Below are 21,575 nucleotides of genomic sequence, written 5' to 3' on the forward strand. Positions count from 1 at the left end.
CATGTGGAGTTCCCCAAGGTTCCATCTTGGGACCCCTTCTGTTTAACATCTACATGCTCCCACTGGCACAGATTATAAACAACAACAAAATAAACTACCACAGCTATGCAGATGACACACAAATATATATCACAATGTCACCAGGAGACCGAGGCCCTGTACAGGCTCTTGGTAAATGCATTGAGGAAATCAATGACTGGTTGTGCCACAATTTTCTCCAGCTAAACAAAAACAAAACTGAGGTAATAGTCTTTGGCGCCAAAGAAAAACGATTACAGGTCACCAGAGAACTTCAATCTATACATCTAAAAACCACAAACCAGGCGAGAAATTTGGGTGTAGTGATGGATGCAGACCTAAACTTAGAAAAACACATTAAGACAATAACAAAGTCAGCTTACTATCACCTCAAGAATATTTCTAGGATAAAAGATCTGATGTCTCAACAGGACCTGGAAAAACTAGTCCATGCATTCATCTTTAGTAGGCTTGATTACTGTAACAGCATCTTTACAGGTCTACCTAAAAAATCAGTCAGACAACTACAGCTCATTCAGAACTCTGCTGCTCGAGTCCTCACTAAGACCAAAAAAGTGGACCACATCAGTCCAGCTCTGAGGTTCTTACACTGGCTGCCTGTCCGTCAGAGGATAGACTTTAAAGTTCTGATGCTGGCCTATAAAGCTCTGAATGGTTTAGGACCAAAATACATCAATGACCTCCTGACCCAGTATGAACCTTCCAGATCCCTCAGGTCATCTGGATCCGGTCTTTTATCAGTTCCCAGAGTCAGAACCAGACACGGAGAAGCTGCATTCAGCTTTTATGCTCCTTATATCTGGAACAAACTCCCAGAAAGCCTCAGATCAGCTGAAACACTCAGTTTATTTAAATCCAGGTTGAAGACTCACCTGTTCTCAGCTGCATTTGAATAAAACACCAAATCCACACTTTTAAGCTTAAATTTCAAAACTTACATTTTAACTACTGATTTTTATCTACTGTTTTTTTAATCAATTTTAAATCATGCTTTTTATTTGTTTTTGTTCTTTAATGTCTCTGTAAAGCACTTTGAATCACCTTGTTGTTGAATTGTGCTATATAAATAAACTTGCCTTCTCTTGCTTTATACACACGTGCGTGCACGGGCACACAATGTAGAGCGTGCTGTCAAGAGTCTTTAAAGTTCAAAAATCATATCGTCATCCTGACAGCAAGGATAAGGACACTGATAAAGAATCTTACGGGCACTAAGTGTGTCTCAATGTGTTTTGCGCACATCCACAGCCGAGTGTTTGTGTACTCTATGTATGCATAAAATGCCTGCACTTGAAAGTAGAGAATCTTGGCTTCGGACATTATCCACAGCAATCCTCGCCATGTGATTCACTATTTGCACACGCACATAAAGTGCCGCTATAACCAGAACCATCAAAAATATCCCAACAGACAAGACTAGACTTTTAAAGGATGCTCTAGCTGAATAATCTCTGCAAAAGAAAAGAACAAAGCACTTTAAATAATTGAAATACTGTGCATTCATTAGGCTGATCAAGTATGAAGCTCTTAGTGTGTCCTTACATTAAGTCACAAAGTGTATCCAACAAAGTGACTTCAATCCTGTCGTTCCTGTTTGAATGTTTTACTACATGATACTTGGCTTCCCTTAAAGACCAAATGACCTTGGAAATATCACTGAGGGATTTTATAAGTGTGCTGATCTAAATGTCACTGATTACTTACAATAGTTACAATTAGTGTTTGTTTTAATGTCAAAATTTAGATGCATTGTGTTTCACTGTGTTACTTTATAAGAAAACTCCGCCTTCTACTAAATAAAGGAATACCGTTATGAAAGAAAAATAATTCACATGTTACACTTTAGTTCAGCTTAGAAGACTTGAAGCTTCAAGACCTGAACATTAAAGCCAAAACAGAGGAATTTAAACCTACACTCTTTTTAATGGCCACCAGGGGGCAGTACCTGTCATATAGACGCTGTATCAGATATACCCGTGTTGGCGTTGTTCCTCCATTATCATAACAATGTTGGTCCCAGATCAATATTACAGCTGACCAATCATTGGTGTGATGTTATAATGTTGCGATGTAGCGGATAAAGGGGAAAAAATGCCTTTGTTTAAATGGAAAAAATTGTAAGAGTTTTTTCTTTAATAATTTCTGTACTATTATCAAAGTTTGGTTTGCTGTTAGCCAGATTTATGTAATTGGTTTGCTAGTCAAAGCTTTTAATAGTATTAGCCAAATTTGTGGCTAATGCTAACCGAATACTCTTTTGACATTAGCATTCAGTTTTATTTTTTTATTTATTTTTTGATCTTCACCACTTCCTAATTGAGAAAAAGACTATTTCTTGGTTAGAAATTGGACATTTATTACTAACTAGTTGGTAACTGTAGGACTAGAAAGTGATTGTGCTCCCAGAATCAGGTTTAAAAATAAATGTAAACATCAATCATGAAGCCCAAGGCTGATGTAAAAGCCAGCACTGTTTATTCATAAATGTTGTAATTTCAGTGCTCTAAAATTAAAAGGAAAAAAGACCCACATGTTACAAGTTTTCCTTTTTATGATCAAATTTATTTTAATCTTTGATCATTTTGTGGTTGTTCCTGTTTTTAATTACCTGTTCACTTACCTGTTCCAGAGAGAATTCTTTTATTTTTCCCTGAAAGAGACCCGTCTCGAATTACAAACACCCGTTTGATCCACTGTTAAAATATTGATGGTGGAACAATGAAAAAAACAAGTCAAATAATGGAGGACTTAACAAATAACTGCAGTCTGTGGTTCACAACAGAGGCTTTTTTTATCATTTCTTTTCCATTTTTGATTTGGTTTTTTTGCAGAAAAACCCTAAAAACGTGCACAACAATGCTGAATCTCAACCCAGATTTGAGAAGACGTCCACAGCAAACACTCTGAAGAATGACACCCCTCCACCCCTCAGGCAGCAAAACTGAGGTCAGTGCAGGGATTATTAAATATCCTGTCATGCTCAACCTAAGCAGGCCAAGATGAATCTATCAGAATATCAACAACAAAAAAAATCACAGGGGTTAATGTAGCGCCAATATGAAACAGTAAGCGGTTTTGTGCATCAGACATATTGAATAGGCTTTACATGGGGATGAGGTAAATCCGTGGAGCTTTATCAACATGTGACAGATAACACTGGTATCTGAAACAAGCTGCTACACATTTAATTTCAAGTATAATTTTATAAAGGACATCATATTGTACTATTTATTCCGTGCTGTATTTTAGGACAGAAAAGAGGCTAAATCATTCCTGCGGTGTTGTTGGCTTAAATCCACCGGTGATATAAGTCGTGGAACAGCACTCAGTTGCAACAGTCTCTGTGGTAGCTTATGCCACTGTAAGATGGATTATTCAAAGCCAAGCGGCTACATTTGACCTAAAGGATGTTGAAGTTATGATTAATGACAGTACACAGTGATTTATGGGAGTAAAACTCCTGCTTAGTTGGTATAGCGACACACATGGGCACACGCTGGGTCTCATACAGTATACGCACATAAACAAAGTTTGCAAAGTCTGAATACCTTACATGAAACTTTACATTAACCCATCCACAGACTGCTGTCAGTGCAGCCCATACGCCACCAAGGAGGTCAGTCTGAAGGAACACGCCACATATCAACACAAATAATGATAATTTGGGGACAGACATGGACACAGGTAATGAATTGAAAAGTGCAATAGAACAAAACGTATTTATCAGAACAGGCTGAATGGCCATTCCTCACAACTATAATCTCACTAGAAACTTAAAAAAGCCACAGAATTGTGTTTTCTGCAGATCCTAGTAGCCCCTGTGATCCTCTGCAAGGAGAATTTCTTGATAAAGTAAGTCTGATTTATTGTTTTGCCCTTGTTGAGTTTCCCCAACTCAACTGTGCGTTCTGTCACTGCATCTGGCAAGAGAGGACAAAGATACATCAGTAAATGTGCTTAGCGCTGGTGTGTTTGGGTGTGTGGGATAAAGAAAAAGATCAATTTTACGAGTTCCTAAGATTAACCCAAAGGGAGTGTGGTGGAGCGAATGAGTGTGTGAAGCTAATACATGGAGGGCCACTTTGAAGCAACCCGAGCCTGACTGATAAAGGATTTTGAAGACCGATACCAGTTTTTGGTGATTGAAAAATCGGATAGATCCACTATATTTTTCTTCTTTCGGGCACGACACAAACAGGAGCAAACAGATTTCCCCAACATTTATTAAGTGTAGCTATTTATGAGTCATTACTATAAGTTGTGGATTACTTGTTTTTGCTTTGCCTTGGTTTGACTGCGCTTGGATCAGCTGGTTGTTCTGTTCATGCGTTTACAAAACAAAACTTGCAGCCTTCCCCCTGGTGGACGAATTATGCAACATCAACAAACAACACATTGGAACCATGTTTCTCCCGTTTCTTCTTTACTTTAATTTTCATTTTTTGGTGTTTATAAATTCTGACAGAGAATAGCCAGTGTCCACCAGTGCCCTCTGGTGGACAAACTGCATGACATCAACCCTCATAACATGATCTTAGGGCAGGGGTCCCCAATCCCAGTCCGCAAGGGCCAGTGTCCCTGCAGGTTTTAGATCTCACCCTGGGTCAACACAGTTCTTTACCAGGCCTCTGAAGAACTTCAAGACATGTTGAGAAGGTAATTTATCCATTTAAATCAGCTGTGATGGATCACGGACACATCTAAAACCTGCAGGGACACTGGCCCTCGTGGACTGGGATTGGGGACCCCTGTCTTAGGGTGTTTTTCCTGTTTCCTTTCTACTTTTTACATGTTTAAATTGTCATTAATCAGTGGTTATAAATCATCATAATCGGCCAGTCAATATCAGGTAGTGGCAAATACCTAATATTGGCCAATTGATACGTAATTGACCAATATTCTCTGAATGCTGATAAAGGGAGAGAACTGGTCCTGTAAACCCGGGGTCGGGAAATCGAGCCTCACTGGGTTTTTTAGTGGCTGTAGCTCAGGAGGTCGAGCGGGTCATCTACAAACAAAGGTTGGTGGTTTGATCCCTGGCCGCTCCCGTCTGCATACCAAATATCGTTGGGCAAGATGCTAAGCTGAAGTTAATCTCTGATACAGAGTGTGAATGTTAGAAATCACTGAAAAGAGTACTCTTTAAGAAGCAGTCCCTTTACCACTTTATTCTTCTCTGCTGACGTGCTACTGAGATTATTTCCTGCTTTTCACAGATTTTCATATTGTCAAGTTAACATCTTGGAGCCTTGCACAGCTGTCGTGCTTTGGAAATTAAAAGGAGCATTTTACAAGCCAATATAAATGGCTGATTAATTAATTGATCAAGAAAATGAATTATTAGTCAGAGCCCAACTAGTAAAATTCTTAGATATATGTAAATTAGATGGCGTGTGGGGAACAGTGTGGTTTTTCACTGTGCTTCCTTGAAAGTCTGGCTCATACTCTAGTGCCGAGAGAATTTTATCTGATTTATTTCCAGCAACTCCAGCAACATGTTCAACAAATGAAAAAACCTTGTACTGCTGTAAATCTAACAAATCTCACATCTGGTACTCTGGAGCTGTACCTCCTGCTTTGTGTTCAAACCACTGAGTTTGCAAATTAAATGTACAGCAGCTCCCTTTATTGGACTCTGGAGGAAGAAATCCCCCCATGCACTTGTGTGATTCTCCACCACTGCACTCTTGGTTGTGAAAAACGTCGCATCACAAACATTCAAAACACGTTGCACTATTCTTTCCCTCATCGCTACAAAGAAAGTCCTCGAGTCTGAGCAGCAAATGTGTCGTGAGCACACCTGCATGTACACAAAAGCAGTGAACTAGACCAGGATCAGGCCATTGGGGGGCAGCAAAGTCAAAGGCAGCCAGCTGCTGCTGACACCAGCTTCTCATTTGATTTGTTAGGGGATGAGCAGGCTGGGAACATAAACAAAGAGAAGAGATTACCGAAACAAAAAAAAGGCAAAAAGAAACAGCAAACTGAGATGAAAGTACAGCAGCATGAGGAAACAAATCGAGTCTCTGTTCGAATAACAGAATCATTAAACGTGAGAATCGGTCCTTGAATATCGTGCTGCACGAAAGTACTGTTAGAAAATGCTAAATTATGTATTCTCAAATACTATGAAGACTTTAAGAGGATAAAGTATTATCTCCAGCAAAGGAGTACAGTGTACATTCTTATTTCCCCCCCTTTTTTATTTTTACTTCATCCAGAAAAAAGTCCCTCTGGAAACCATCCTCCCTGCTGCCGAGAGGTTTGGAGACTTGTCAATTTCTCAGATGGCCGAACACTGAAGGCTTGATTTCCTCTGTGTGTCCTCCCTCTCTCGCTCTAGCTCTTGTTCTATCTCTGTATATGTGGGGAGTGGACAAGAAAACCACACGAAGGGAAGAGGGGAAGTTGCCCGTGACTGTGTCTTGAAGTGAAAGAAAAAAATTAATATATATAGAGGCAAAGGCAAATGAAACGAGTCACACGATGCAGAAAGTACGGTGAAGATGGATGCAACGCGCTCCCATCGTTCCCGCTCTGCATAGTGCCACAATGAGAGCCTGAGTTTACATAACCCAGCACACTTCCTAAGCACACATTTAATTACAAATGGGGATTAGGGAGCAACGGCATAACGTTCCAAGCAGTGAAAAACTGAAACGAACAGATCGTTTTAAAGTGCACGAGGATCTGTTCTTCTCCCGGGTAAACATTGTCAAACAAATCTCTGGCTCTCTACCACTGCCTCTCTGGCATTTTCAGTGATTCAGTCAACAGTTTGTACTTCCCTCTCCCTCTATCTACGACTACGTCAGCCTTTTTCTAATTCCTATCCATTTTCTTGCACTGTAAGATTTTGTGCAGATCAGCTGATGAGTCTGGCACCGCTGGCGTAGTGTTCCAGCACAGGAGGCCGACTGTCAGCTCGCCACGAGCCTGTCCTCTGGCACCGGAGGCAGGAAGCACAATCTTTAATGGCAGGCAACTCAAATCTCCTCAGCGGGAGAAGAAAGGAGAAGACGTTTTATTCCATTTCTTCCGCATGTGTTCAGGGAAACTACAACAGCTGGCAACCACAAGAATTAAAATTCAATCTACATGGGCGTCGATCTCTTCTATCGACTTTTCCGCAGACGGAAAAGGAGAAAATAAAAGGCTCATGATTTAGGGTGGAGCCTTTTTCTTTCGATGGGAAAAAAATACCTCACCTGATGCAGTTTGAACCACTAAATTTGGGTAAAAAACCAAAAAACAAAACAAGACTTGCTTGATAGTGCAGAAGATACCAAACCCATTATTCTGCTCAATTAACAATTATTCAACAAGAGCAAATAAGATAAGTGTTAAAAGACAAATGGAACAAATTTCAGATGGGGAGAGTGAATGAGAGTCGTCGCTGGTGGGGAAAAAAGAAAGAAGAAAAAATGCAGGACCAGGGTTTTTCTGCACCCAGCACAAAATGTTTCAGCTTCAAATGAAAAAAAGGATTAATTTAGCATGCTTCCCTAGGCTGCCAAACAGTTAGGCTTAGATATGTATACGCGCAGCTAACATTCCATAAGCTAGACGAGAAAGCTAAATGAAAAGAGGCAAATTGCAGTCGTGTAATTCAGGACAGCACATTCACTCACATACCCGTCAGGTCATCTCTCTCTTTTTTATTTACCAACCAAAGGAGCTTTAAGTGCTTCACTTTGACTTTGGCTTTTGAGAAATCCTGTCAAAGCCAGTGATTTTTTTTTAAAGACGCAACACACAGGAAGGATCAGATCTGTGCGTGTTGACGTGCCTCTGCGTTTTCAAAAGCTCAGCATGCACTAAAAATTTCAAGCTGTGTGTCACCTCGACACGTCTATTCTAAACTTAGTCAAACACTTTCTGGTGTTTTGGCGACTGCTGACATCTTGGTATATTGACACCTAAGTATATATACGTACATATATTCGAGGATATCAGTCCTGCCATCTCCTTGTTAGTTACATGCCAGAGGAAAAAAAATAAATAAATAAAAATAAATTATATATATATACACACATATATATCTCCTGTGTCAAGAGAAGGAGACAGGTGATTTATCTCACAGCATACAGACATGATGAATAAATAAAATATGAGGTAGCATTGTCTGGCTGGTAAATAATAGACAGAGACATATAGCGTTATTGCTGCTCCAAAGTGAACTGCAGGTGCAGCTGCTAATGTTGCTCCAAATGTACCACCTGCAGTGCGCCACAGAGACATTGTGTGCTAAATGATGCGAATCAATTACCACATCCACGACCAGCGAGCCTTTACTGCTTTATGTGAAACAAAACATCAGATGATGCCCTTTCAGGCAAAAAAATACTAAAATTAAAAAATAAATAAGGAAACAGTCCGACTGGGTCTTTTAAGTCTAGTCATCTATTTGAAATGAAAAAAGCATGTCCTATCATTAAAAAATTTAATCATCTGCACAGAAACAGTAATTCCCACATCATAGGTACGAGACAGGGGTGGGCGGGCCCCAATATCGACGGTATCGATACTAAAGTGCGTGAATGGGTGGATGACTGGATATGTAAAGCGCTTTGGGGTCCTTAGGGACTAGTAAAAGCGCTATATAAATACAGGCCATTTACCATTTTACCATTTAAAGCAATGAGATCGATATTGCATTTCTATCTATGTGTTAAATACGCTGAGTTGTGTTAAATACTTTATTTGGAAATGAGAAAACAGATCTCAAACATGCGCCACTAAAAAGTGTTTGAGCCTTCTGTGTTGACTATCACATTTATTTGAGGAGCTATTTGGGTAGCCGACAGCAGCGGTCCCCAAGTTGTGCCACAGACCGGTTTATGTCTGACAATATTTTCACGCACCGGCCTTTAAGGTGTCGCGGATAAATACAACAGAATAAAATCGGCACTGGTATCAAAAAAAAGAAGATTTATTCATAACACACGGGGAAAGACCCAAGGAAACCGAGTTAACGATAAAAACCCTGAAAGCCATGAATTTCACACTCAAGCCTCAACTTATGCGGCTCTTGTTCACTAATTATTGTGGAAAGTAACAATCACAGTGATTTAGTGGTCGTTAAAATGTGTTCGGAACTAGCAAACTAATGATGACTCATCTGAAAAATGACGACACAGTGCTCTCTGCTAAAAAAGCTGCCTTTATAGGTTAAATCCATCGGTATGTATCAGCAATACCGGCTCTGTATATACTTTGTGTCGGACGTCTACCGCAATTTGCAGATTTGCACGGCACTAGTCTACCACCATTCTTAATTTGCCAGTGTTTCCAACATATTCCGCCTGTTTTGTATTTTTAGCCTCATCCTCTTCTCGTTTTTATCTGTTTATGTATTTACTGCCATCCTCCTTTTTTTACCCTTCTTCTATGAGCTGGCCAGTTAGTCAGGGCAGACCTTCAAGTGTCATTTTCTCTCTCTCTGCTGAGATAAATGTCCTAGCAAAGGTGCTCATCACCCATTTATGATGAGAAGTAGGGGCAGCAGGGAAAGGCACGAGAACAAACAAGATGACAGGAGGTACCAGTAGAACAGAAGAGAATGGGATTGGACCTTTTTTTAACATCTCTTCTTTCAAAAGATAGAAGAGAACTTAAATTATTTTCACTTCAAGTGACATAACTGAGGGCATTGCAGAACCCTTAATCATGAATCCCTCCTCTTACTTCTAAAGACTTCCTTATCCTTCTGTGTTTGGGTGGATATCTACTTTCTTACACTGGAAAGGTATCTCGAAGGCTCCTAGTTGTACATCTCATTCTATCTCACTATGCGATAATGGTTTCCTCCAAATGCAGACAGCTAAACTAAAAAAAACTGCTGAAAAGGTGAGTCACTGTTTAGTGCGTACTCAGACAGCTGCACAGTTATCGACCTTGAAGAGATGTTCTTTTATTCAAACCAAATCGTCCAGCATTGGGCCGAAGCTTTCTATTGCGAGCATTGACGCACGCTGCCATTCAGAAACGTGACCTTGGAGATTCACTAATTTCCCCCCGTTCTGCAACAGTAAAGGCACCGCCCTCCCCAGTGCTTTATCCGACTGAAGATTTACAGACTCTTCAGGTCAAAATCCACACATGTCATATCTATTTTGATGTCGGCCATTTTACTTTAGGTTCATGGCAGCAACTTGAAAAATTGGAGAAGAAAGAAATGTCGAGTAAAAAAAGAAAAATTTAGAGGACGGTTTTCAGGAGAAACCATACAAAACTCAATGTGTTTTACTGATAAAAGGTAAAAAAAAAAAACAAATAATAGAGAAACCTTTAAAAAGCACTGAATGCATTTATAATGGCAGGCATGTAAAAACACTTTTGTAAAACGCTCAGGAGGCACTTCAAATATTTACTAGTACTTCCCTTCAATTAATACAAAATAAGAAGTTTTTTTTCCATCTATGATAAAAAGTTACAGACATGCTGTTAACTTCTGTTTGAAACAGCGAGCTGTTTCTCCGTCCATTAGTTTGAAACGTTTTGGAGTTTAAACACGTCTCTGCTGCCACTTTAAATATAAAAGTAGCACTCAATCACTTCTAATTACGGAAAATTTGAAAACATGGCACTACTGTACCTGCATGTTGTAGGGTAAAAATGAAGGGTACGCTTTAAATTTATATTTCGTCCCGAGGCTTTGATGGGAACACATATTTAAATATGCTGGTAGGTGTCAAAAAAAAGATCAGAGCTTTAAAAATATGCAGAAGACGCAGATTAATATGGCAGAACAAGGCCTCATATCTGTATAGCATATCCATAATGGTGCAGTGATTTCTCTTTCTGTCTGCTTGGATTTGTTGTACTGTATAAACACAGTGTGCATAGGCTAGGTTTGACATATGGAATCAAAATCGTATGTGGCAGTAATTGGTACCTGACCTCAAGAAATTATTCACACAAAGGCAGTCTGGCAATTATGCAAGGTCTATTATAGGGCTCGAGGATTAAAGAGACTTTCAGATAGATTTTTTTCCCCTCCCTCTGTGGGTGGAAAAGGCGTTTAGACAAGCATTTAAATTATGCCACTCTAACACCAGTGGAAGCGGCATTTAGCATAGCTGAGAACCGAGCTCATCTGAATACAAATGGCTTTGGGAAAGATTTTTTTTCTGAGTGCAGAGATGATGCAGCAGGAGATCGCGGCCTGTTTGGAACCGTATATTCCCGTGACGTCTCTGTATCATCTTAGAAACAGACAACACTGTGAAAGACACAATAGAAAACAATCGTTGATTTAGAGTAAACTATTCACGATGAATGTGCGTGAAGATCTGCCACCATCACCCTCACTGGCCTCTTTTTACCGAACACGCAACGTCTCTCATCCTGATTCTGACATTCCAAAAAGTTGACATTAAAAATTAACTTTGATGATGTCAATAGTGTTGCAAGAGAAAAAAAAGGGGGTATTGCTGCATCAGTTTGATTATTATTAGTGGGCATCAGTGAGAACTGCAGCTGTCTGCTAATTTTCTTTTACTGCAACATTTTGATACTTTGTAACCCCCAAACAGGGCTGTATGCTGATTGGCTGATTGAAAACTTTTTTTCTGCTGCCTCCCCTCCACCCTTTTCCTTCCTTAGATGGAAATGAGTGTTTATTTTATACATGTTTTTGATTGGCTATTCGCTGTGTGACCTCAAAGTTATGGAAGCAGCGGCAATAGTTTAGAAAAGTAAATCTACTTGAATCTGTGCAAATCTTGAGCACAACACAGAACATTTTTAGCCTTTGCGCATAACCTAAAAGGTAAAAGAACGTAACATCACTGCCAGGTTGCAGAATTTCATACTGAAAGGTGGCAACCATCAATGTCACCCGGTTGACATTCTGCAATTATAACCTGTGATTAAACTGTAAAAGCCGTGTGGCAACCCATTATTTCACTGCCACTATGAATGAACAGCGAGGAAAGTGAGCAGGTAATTGCACAGCCTGTGTGTTCTGGTGCTTCGGTCTTTCTGAGAACCGGTGTGATTGCTGTCATTAAGTTTAGGCAGTAATGTAATGACAAAAAAAAAAAAACTTCCCTAAATGGCAGCATGAGGACCAACTGAGGACAACTCCTTCAGCGTGCCTACAAGTTAAAGAGTATTAAATTCAAATAATTAAACAACGTGCAAATTATGTTTTTCGCCTCCGGTGAAAACATTAGGAAAGAGGAAGCTCGTGCTGTGCTGAGTGATGTATTGACTGATCTGCGGTGGACACACTTCCAGCCATCAGCTTGGGCCTGGAGCCATCGCTACTCTTCTGTACTGACAGTTGGGAAAACACAAGCACTTACTGTACGTGGGCGGTGGCATCTTGTCAGGGAAAATGCAATATGCATTAGACACAATCCAATCTGTCTCCAGTGGATTGATGTGTGTTTGTGTGAGTGTACGTGTGCGCTTCCAACTGGCGTTCGCTGTGTATTCGTGTGCGGCGCGTGTGTGTGTGTGTAAATGCAGCAGAAAGACAGAAAGCGGAGAGTCTCGGTGGGATCACTTGGCGCTTGGCTGGCACACCATCAGACAAACACACTTCATTACAGGCCTATTTACCTGATTAACTGGGCTACTTTATCAGCTGCACAGCACTCTGCAACACACAACTGTCAGCAGCGCCCCGGCTCCCTAAAAGCTCCCCTCCCACACCCACACAAACAGACCCACACTCAAACACAAAACCTCCACTTACCGACTGACTGTTTGGATGACTGACTAGCTTGCTGAAACAAAGCCTAAGATGCCATTCTCCTTCGCTCGGCAGACTCAGAGGATGACATCAAATATACCTCCCTGTAGTCTTGAATTAATGTCACCTCTTACAAGTTAGACTCAAATACGACCTGAATAATCTGTTGTGCTAGAGTTTTCCTTATGGGGAATAACATTTGGGTAACCTTTTCATGTAATGGAATGTAACAATCAAAAAGAAATAAAGCCTCGAGCTGACTCCCAAAGACGGGAAAGAGGACAAAGCCCACCTTGAAACATTATTATTACAGGAGGGTAATGATTTCCTTTTTCCTCTTTGCTTTCTGTGGATCTGACTGCAGGCGAGAAGAAAATCATTTCTCAGCATCAGTTTTAAAGCACTACACCAAACTAAACCTGCACGCCCGATTCAACCCAATTAGACATTTCCCACGCAGCAAGAGCTAAGTTACAAAAATAACTTTTTCATGGTTTGGCAAATGATTAAAGCTGGCACCGCAGATGAATAAAAGTAGTCTAACAAAGTTTAAAAAAAGAAGAAGAATTTCTTCTTATTCTAAGGGTGAACCATTTTACTATGCCTGTATTTAAAGCAGGATCAGCGGTGTAGGATCTGGTTAAAAGATTACATGAGAGTCTTTTGAGGCTGATTTTCTAAAGATTTAAATAAACTTAAGGCTACAAGTCACACTAGGGAAAAGAGTGACTGGAGACCGTGGCACAAGCAAAATTATTGTGACTATCTGCAATGAACTAGCGGTCTCATTGCGTTTGAACTGATTACTCTGAAGACGGGGACCGTGTCTTTGAGGACACACAGTCTTCAAACCCCTCTTGGTTTATCAAGCTGTCTGCTAATCTACACACACAGAGCATTCACATTAACTACTTACATTTAGAGTCCAGCCTGAACCTCACCAATTTCCTCCACAAACAGTGATGTAGTTGCTGCAGTTCAAAGTTCAAAACGATTTTTATATGTGAATGTAACCAGAATACAACCACTTGATTCAAGTTGCCTCAAAAGAGATGCTTAACAGACGCGATGTGTTTGGCACAGAGTGAATCAGATTGATTGCAATGTGTTGGCAATCTGTCTGCATTTATAAATTAGATAACAGTATTTGCAGACCTTCACCAGTCTGTCTGAGAGTGACTGCAGTCTGCAGCCCCAGCTGGGCAGTGATTGTTTGGACACAGGTTAACTCATGACCTGTGGAACGTGCCCTGTGGTTAAAAGTGGTTTCTGTCTTCTACCTATAAGAGGAAGCTACACCTCCAGAGCATCCGGTGAACGCTGTCCTAATTTTGTCACAACCAGTCACACTTTCTCTCAGTTCAGTAGGAAAGTTTGGACAGTGCTCCTTGATGCCAAATTAAGATCGGCCAGGATCGTCAGCTTGCCTAGCCCGAAGCAAGACTCTCTTTTTTCTGTTTGCCATGCGTGTCTATAGAGGCTGCACCAAGCCAAGCGGCCCCATTTGAATTTAGATCACAGGAAGACAGTTGCTGGCAGGGGCAAGCTCCTGGTCACAGCCCATATGATGGGGCCTATCAGGGCTACGGCCCTGTTACTACACCTGCATACTGTTCGGCTTTGGCGCTGCTTGGCTGGCATATACAAACATGCATTCACACAGGCCTACTGGAGTTAATCATAATAATGGATGCAAATATATACAGTGTGAAGACACAGAAACATATGGTCACAAGAAACTGTAAATGATGAGACTTAAAGCTTTTTATTCATCATATTCACACACACACACACACACACACACTCTAGCTACCATGCTGACACTACATCTGTTTGTGCCATACCACGGCAAGCCTCTGATCACAGGCGCTGTCATGTCTCATGGGCGAGGTTAAAGCAGATTTGCCAAAAGGTGGGAGTATATGTGGGGGTGAAGAGAGAGGGAAGTGATAAAATGGGAAATGCGGAAGGTAAAAGAGAAGGAAGAACATCAAGAGAGAAACAAGAAAGGGAACAAATATGATAGGAAAACCGAAACAAAAAAACAGATAAAAGGCAGAAATCATCTGTATATTAAACCCGGCACTGATACTAGGTAGAAAGCAGCAAGCAGACAGCAGTGCTGTTGTCTGTTAATGTCGCCTGGTACGATCTTTGATCTCCTCAAAGAGTCTAAAATATCTGTCAGGTTGCATTTTCGTTCTAGTAAACAGAGCAAGAAAATTGCCTGCTTTTTAGCTCCCGGTGGAAGAGAAGGAATTACACGGAGCGATGTGCTCCATTCAATACAACTGTGATGAAATCATCGTGAGACTTTCATTTCTGATGATTCCATTATTTGAGATCCAAAAATATAATCAGCGAAAAATGGGCTGAAACTACTTTCATGGGACCTGGGTTTTCCTCTGCTAAAAACCATCAGTGGTACATAAGGAGGAGGTTTTCCACTTCCACCCGTGGTGCTGCAGAATACTTCCACAAAGAATTAGTTAATCAGTAAAACAAAATCTGTCACGGTCCTGGGGTTCTGTGGAGTTTTGCATTGTTAGCTATATACTGCAGTTTGGGTTTCCTGTTTAAAGGCTTCGTTCTTATATTTGGATCCAGTTTCCATTATTTGTTTTTAACCCCCTAGGACCTGGCATCTACATATGTGGACATCACATTTTGGGTTATTTAGACCAAAATACTCAATTTTGCTCTACAAGGGCCTGATATCCACTTACGAGGACATTATACTGCTACTGTTCTACCGAATAGCCTCATATGTGGCTCAAATGTTCTTAGAAACAAAAATTAGGTAAAAAACAAAATCTGGTAATTCTTTGTTTTTACATTCATCGGGACCCAATCAGCCCAAATATCAAAGAGAAATTAAAAATGCATGCAGTGGAAGAGTTCGGGTCTTAGGAGGTTAATTCATGTTTTTTCAACTAACATGCTGAGCTGTAGTTTCTAGTTTTTATGGAGTGCTGGATGGTTTACTCCCCTAATTCTTTTTTCCAATTCTTAGTCTTAATTTAGCTTCAGTTCCTGCACCGAGTTTGTTATTTCTGGCATGTTTCGTTCCCTCTGTGCTTCTTCCTTCTGTTTTTGCACCCTCATCTTTCAGCGTTCCTCTCTCCCTTCTTCATGTTTAGAGCGAGTTGTCTTGTCTTTGTGTTTAGCGATGTGTCTGTTAGGTCGTTTCCCATTTTTGACAGGCAGTCTGATTATCCTGATTACGTTCACCTGTGACCTGTTCCGCCCCTGTTTCTTATTTCCCATTGGCTTCAATATATAAATGGCCTGTTTCCCCTGCTTGTGTGCTACTCTCTAATTTGATTAATCCTTCTGTTTTTGGCTTTGCTTGTGTCTTGAACTTGCTCCTGTACTACTCCATTTTGCTGGTTGTTTCTGACCATCACTGTGCAGTACTGTTGGTCAGTAGTGATTAAAGTAACTTTTCTTTGATTGTGAGTCGGTGCACCTTATTTTTTTAACAAGAGAGCTGCAGTTAAGACGTTTCAACACTTGTGGCAAATGGGACTGAAGCTAATCTCAAAGTGTTTCTAGCACGTCAACAAGCTGCATTCAAAACTGGATCTTATCTAAAACAATCCGTCGCATTTCAGATGTTAATACAGAACCAGAGGGAAAAAAGTGGAAGAAAGTGGCTTCTTCTGTTGAGACCACACGGAGGCGATGAATAAACATTGCCCTTCTTATCGTCACATACCCAAATACACATGAATCTGTTCAGCTGCCTGGCTGGAGTAAACTGACTGTGCTTCCCACCACCGGTGCATTACGACAGTCATTATCTGAGAAACCTGTGTACATACTTTATTGATTTACCCAACTCTGACTTTGCTGGTGTGAGAAGTCTCTGACTTCAGGAGTTGAAATCTATTTGACTAAAATATCACAAAACAAAAGTCTGAGGCTGATTCCAACAAACAAAAGACAAGCTTATTTACATTAGATGGAAAAGTCACCAGCAAAGGCCAAACATTGTGATGTAAATGCATAAGCCTGGTTACACTCCCTGGGAGAGTGCTGATCTTTATCATTTCACCCTTTGTCTCATCACACACGCGCACTTCTCCGCTGTACTGCTTAAAAGCATGGAGGAGAAGGAAAATAAATTCCTCTACCAGCATGACTAATATAATCCCATTCAGTCTAAAGTGTCGCGCATTCATTTTGAGAAAAAGAAAATACCTCATGCCGTTTCAAGCCCAACATTTCAAATCAAAGGATCACTTAAATCAAGGGCTACTGTTTTCTAAACAGGCAGATGTATTCTTTTCTTCAGTGTGAGAATATGCAGTAGTAGACAGTCTGCTAACATCCACGCCTTGAGAAATGATTTTTTTTTTTTTACCACTGATGTAATGAAGAGGCTTTAATGTGACTGTGACCTCCCATGTTTAGCCTGCAGCTAAAGGTCAAACACGAGTATGAAGCCACAAAACCTAAAAAAGAACAAGGAGCTCAAATCAAAGGAGTTCCTATTCAAAACAAACAGTGAGCACTGCAGAGGACCTAAATGCAATAATTCACCTTTAGGGAGTAACACTGAGATCTGTCTTCACTTTGACAGCTACAAATCAAAGCTTTCAATTTATTGCTCAGCCTTCTTTACGGCCCTTTACCTGTGGTCGCGGGCTTTGGTTAGCGACTGAATGAATTAGATCACTGATACCAGCAGCCCGAGATGAGACTCCTCTGCGGGGTGGCTAGCCTCACTCAATATGAGAAAGTGAGCCGCAAACTGAGAGGGCTACAGTATCGAGCTGTGGTGCCTCTGCACTAACAGGAGCTCTGGCTGACATGGTTCAGGCCAGACCACAAGGACAACACACTGTGTGGGAAGGATGTCGAGGCAGCTCTGTCCATGTTTTTACCATTAAGACACCGATTTGATATAATTAGTTTTTGGGTTGAAATTTTCTCTACATCTGAAGAAAGACTGAGTTCTTAAGAGAAGGCTGGAGGAATCGCAAGTAAACTGTTTTTGTGTAGTACAATATCCAGCAGCAGGTCAGTGAAAGAAAAAGGAAAGACATAAAGATATACAGGACTCTTTAACCGTGCTGGTTTGTGAAGTCCTGAAGTGGGTGAATATGACCAAGAACGACACTGTTCAATTATCTGTTCACCATAATTTACTAAATGATCATCACGCTGTATTGCAGGAGTCTGAAGACGCAGCTTTAAGGCTTTTCATGCACTGCCTTTCAGAAACAGATCCATCCATGTTTTTATGCAGCGTATGACTAAGAGTTGGGTATTGAGATATTTTGTGTTTGAGGAGGATGGATATCGACAGGCTATAGACAACAAAAAGGCAGAAAGCAAACAGTATGGACCAGAATTAAAAAACGGGAATCTGAACGCTCACCATCAGTGCACCTCAAAGCCGGTGATGAATTCTGCATTTACAAGAGCAGTGTGAGTTTCAGATGCAAACATTAAATTAACAGTATGGCGTAAAATGTTCATAACCTGAAATGTTTTCATTACTTATCACAATAACTTTAGCTTGTTAAGGTTAATGCAGTGAGTGGGCTGCTTATACAACACTGTGTGTATGTCGGAGATCATTGTATATGCAGCTGTACAGTTATTTGCTTGTTTGTTTGTTTTTTCATGATATTTGCTGTTGGCAAGTGTGAAGTTGGAGTGGTACTCTTAGTTGCCTGCTAATTAAAAAACTGGAGCACTAAAGGCCAAGATATCCTGACATCCTATTATGTGGTAGCTGCCTGCAACAAACAGCACTGCCTGATGCACTCAACGGACAAACAGTCATCAACAGTTAATGCTTATCTTTCAAAAACAACAAAAAACTTTAGTCTCCAAACCCAAGCCATGAAAATCCAAATGATACCCTCAAGGAAAAAAGCTCCACAGCCAAAACAGACTGCATCATTTCAACTGTTTTGGAATTTGGTGAAGTGACATCGTTCTCACCAGGATCAGGAAACAAACCATTATGGAGTGGCCATGAAAAATACCTGTTTCAGCTGCTGTGTGTGTTGCAGTCCAACATTATCTCAAATTCTAGCAGCATAACACATAAAGATGATGCATTCACTCAGTCATAACAGCATCAGGAACATCACCATGTCATTACACCTCAAGCCTCACTATTTAACCCCCCAAAACAATCCACTGCTGAACAGTGTAAAGCTTTGTTCTCAGGCAGACCTGCTGAGTTGTCAAACAATGGCAAACGGTCTGCATGAATGCAGAGATATGACAATTATGAAACTGATGTGCGGGAAGGAGCAGAGCAGGACAAAGACGAGTGATAAGTTTTCTTCCCGAAGGTTTAAGGTGACAGAAGTTCACTGACTGAGTGGTTTTTAGCCAGGCACAGCTGGCTTCACACATCTGGCTTTTTCTTTTCCCCTTTTTTTGTGCAAATAAAACATGACGGACGTCCACACTACGCCAGGCGCAGCAGTCGGACTAGCACAAGGTTAACTCGATGAAAAGAGCCAGCTCCCACTGGAATTTCACCTCTTTCACATTTCAACATTCTCCACATTACTGCAATGCAAAATTTACTTTTGCAGAAAAATTATTTATGATAGTACATTATTGAATATTGATCTGTCTTTTCTAACTCTGAGCTATTTTATGATTTCTTTTTTGTAAACATGCAGTATCAGCAACAAAAAAGGGAACAAATTTCTGTCTCCACCTGAATGCATTTTCCAAACCAATGACTACAAAACAGACCTACATCTACATTGGGTACATTTTGATTTCCCCCCTTTGAATGCGTTAATCAGTCAATACTGTCCCACATGCTACACTCACACTTAATGCTGGCTTTAAGCACCTACTCTCTAGATGCTCATTATCCGTCATACACGTACGATTCTTTACGGGCCTCGAGTTCTTGGGAAAGTACTTAAATCTCTCCACTGAATCCTGAAAATCTTTGTAAAATAGTGAAAGAGTCAAGAGCAATCTGAACAATAGTCCAATAATATACTCTCCCACAGCTTGGAGTGTCCCTATTCTTTCCATCTCATAAAACCTTTATGTGGCCAAGCTCTTAAAACTCAGACAAGGAGAGCCCATTTCACCAACTGGGAAAAGTTCAATTTCTCTCTAGAATCTTTCCCAGGAAAGAAAATGCTTGAAAACCCTCCTATTAAATCTTTCAGCAAATCCTTCCATAAATAATGTGAACCAAGTGTGCCAAGTCACACTTCTGTTGTAACAGAGCGCTGTCCACACCCTTAGAAAATCTATAGTTAGTAAGCAGCAGCTACACCGCCACCACTTTTCAACCATATTTAGAAAAACAGACAGAAAAGATACTTGAACTCTGCAAAGCTACTTCACTGTCAACCACTGCACCTTGTAAGATGCACAATATACTGTCTAAAAGCAGCAAAACACCGCTCCATAAGCTCACTGAAGAAATGGTTTTTAGAATATAAAAGGAGAGCTGAGTGAGCCGCATTAAAGGTCTTGTACTCTCAGACCGATAAACCCTCTGCCAAAGGCAGTAAGATTTTAAAATCATCACCATAAGACGCAAGACAAACAGTACGCAGAAAGTGGCTGGAAAGGACTCTCACCTCTCTCGCAGGTACTATCCCAAAAGCCGGTCCCGGTACAGTCACAAATGAAGCGGTTCCAGCCCTCCTTACAGACCCCGTTGTTCTTGCAGGGGTTGCTGTCACACTGTTTCCCCGTCACCTTACTACACGAAGACTTGATGCCGGTCATGTTCTGCGACTGAGCTATCTGCCGGATGTCCTTGCTGCGGCCATCGATGAACAGATCCCGAACACAGCCCACATAGCCGTAGTTGAGCATAGCTGTCCAGAGCTCAGTCGGGAGCACCAAGCCCATTCGGCTGTCAGGCAGACCGCCCAGATAAAGGTCCCCCTCCAGGTCCAGGATCTCATTTTCCCCGCTGGCTGTGAAAGGGGTCCGACGGCTGTTTACTGAAATGATGCCTGAAGGGGGGAAAAGGCGATTACTGACAAATAAAATATCATTAAATCAACTTGTGTTAGAAAAATGCTGGGGTATCCACTCTGACATGTTTCTTGGTGGTGTTTTTCAAAGCAGGCCTCGTATTTTACAGTCTAAGTGATCTGCCATGTTCTACTGGCTGACAAATAAAAACACTGCTTGCTTCAGCTACAGTTCTTGAACCCAAGTAACATCTATTACCTTTAGTCTATAGTTCTTTCCAGAACCTTTCAAAGAGACTGACAGTCATTTTTTTCATTCATCAAGGTGAGGACAGAGCTGAAAATGACAGATTTCTTTTTGTAATTTTGTACTTGAGCTTTAACAAAGTAGAGATGCACTCAGCAAAATTGTGAAAGATAGAAATAGCGCAGCACACCACCCCGTGCTAAAGATGTGGGCTGAGTAAGTGGAGGTGCAAACCTATGTTTGGCAGCCAAAATTGCACTGATCACAGACTTTAACAAGCTCTTCAGGGAAACTATTTGTGTCACCAAATAACAGAAAAGAAGGCTGAACGAAAAAAAATCAAAGAAAAAAACCCTCAAATCTGACAAAACTACTCGTCTCCTGGGAAAAGGTTACAGAGCAGGTCACTGTCTGCACCTGTGGACACTCAACGATCGCTCATATAGTACTGCCGAAAAACACTTTAGAAACTCCTCATTTCTTTTTATTTTGCAAGGACAAAAGGTGTAACGATTTATTGAAAGATGCACAAACATACGTGGAAAAACGGTGTTTAAGGCAGAAACTGTGTAAAAGCCTGAAAGTCAATATTTGGTATGACCAACTTTATTCTTCAACACAGTCTGAATGCTCTTAGCCAAGCTTTTATGTCACG

At 40.8% G+C, this 21,575-nt stretch overlaps 1 protein-coding gene across 2 annotated transcripts in view; it reads right to left on the reverse strand.

The window, feature by feature from the left end:
* The window catches only part of nrxn3b (neurexin 3b), a 318,352-nt gene that overhangs the window by 199,096 nt on the left and 97,681 nt on the right, over positions 1-21,575 (reverse strand). For both annotated transcript variants that reach the window (XM_085431332.1, XM_085431331.1), the window contains one exon: positions 20,329-20,712. In XM_085431332.1, the coding sequence (XP_085287458.1) occupies positions 20,329-20,712 (384 nt within the window). The remainder of the gene's footprint in view (positions 1-20,328; positions 20,713-21,575) is intronic.

This window comes from Copadichromis virginalis, linkage group LG15 (genome assembly GCF_057382275.1).
Source record: "Copadichromis virginalis isolate Kocher_CV1m ecotype Utaka linkage group LG15, C_Virginalis_male_GT1.1, whole genome shotgun sequence".
Classification (NCBI taxonomy): Eukaryota; Metazoa; Chordata; class Actinopteri; order Cichliformes; family Cichlidae; genus Copadichromis; species Copadichromis virginalis.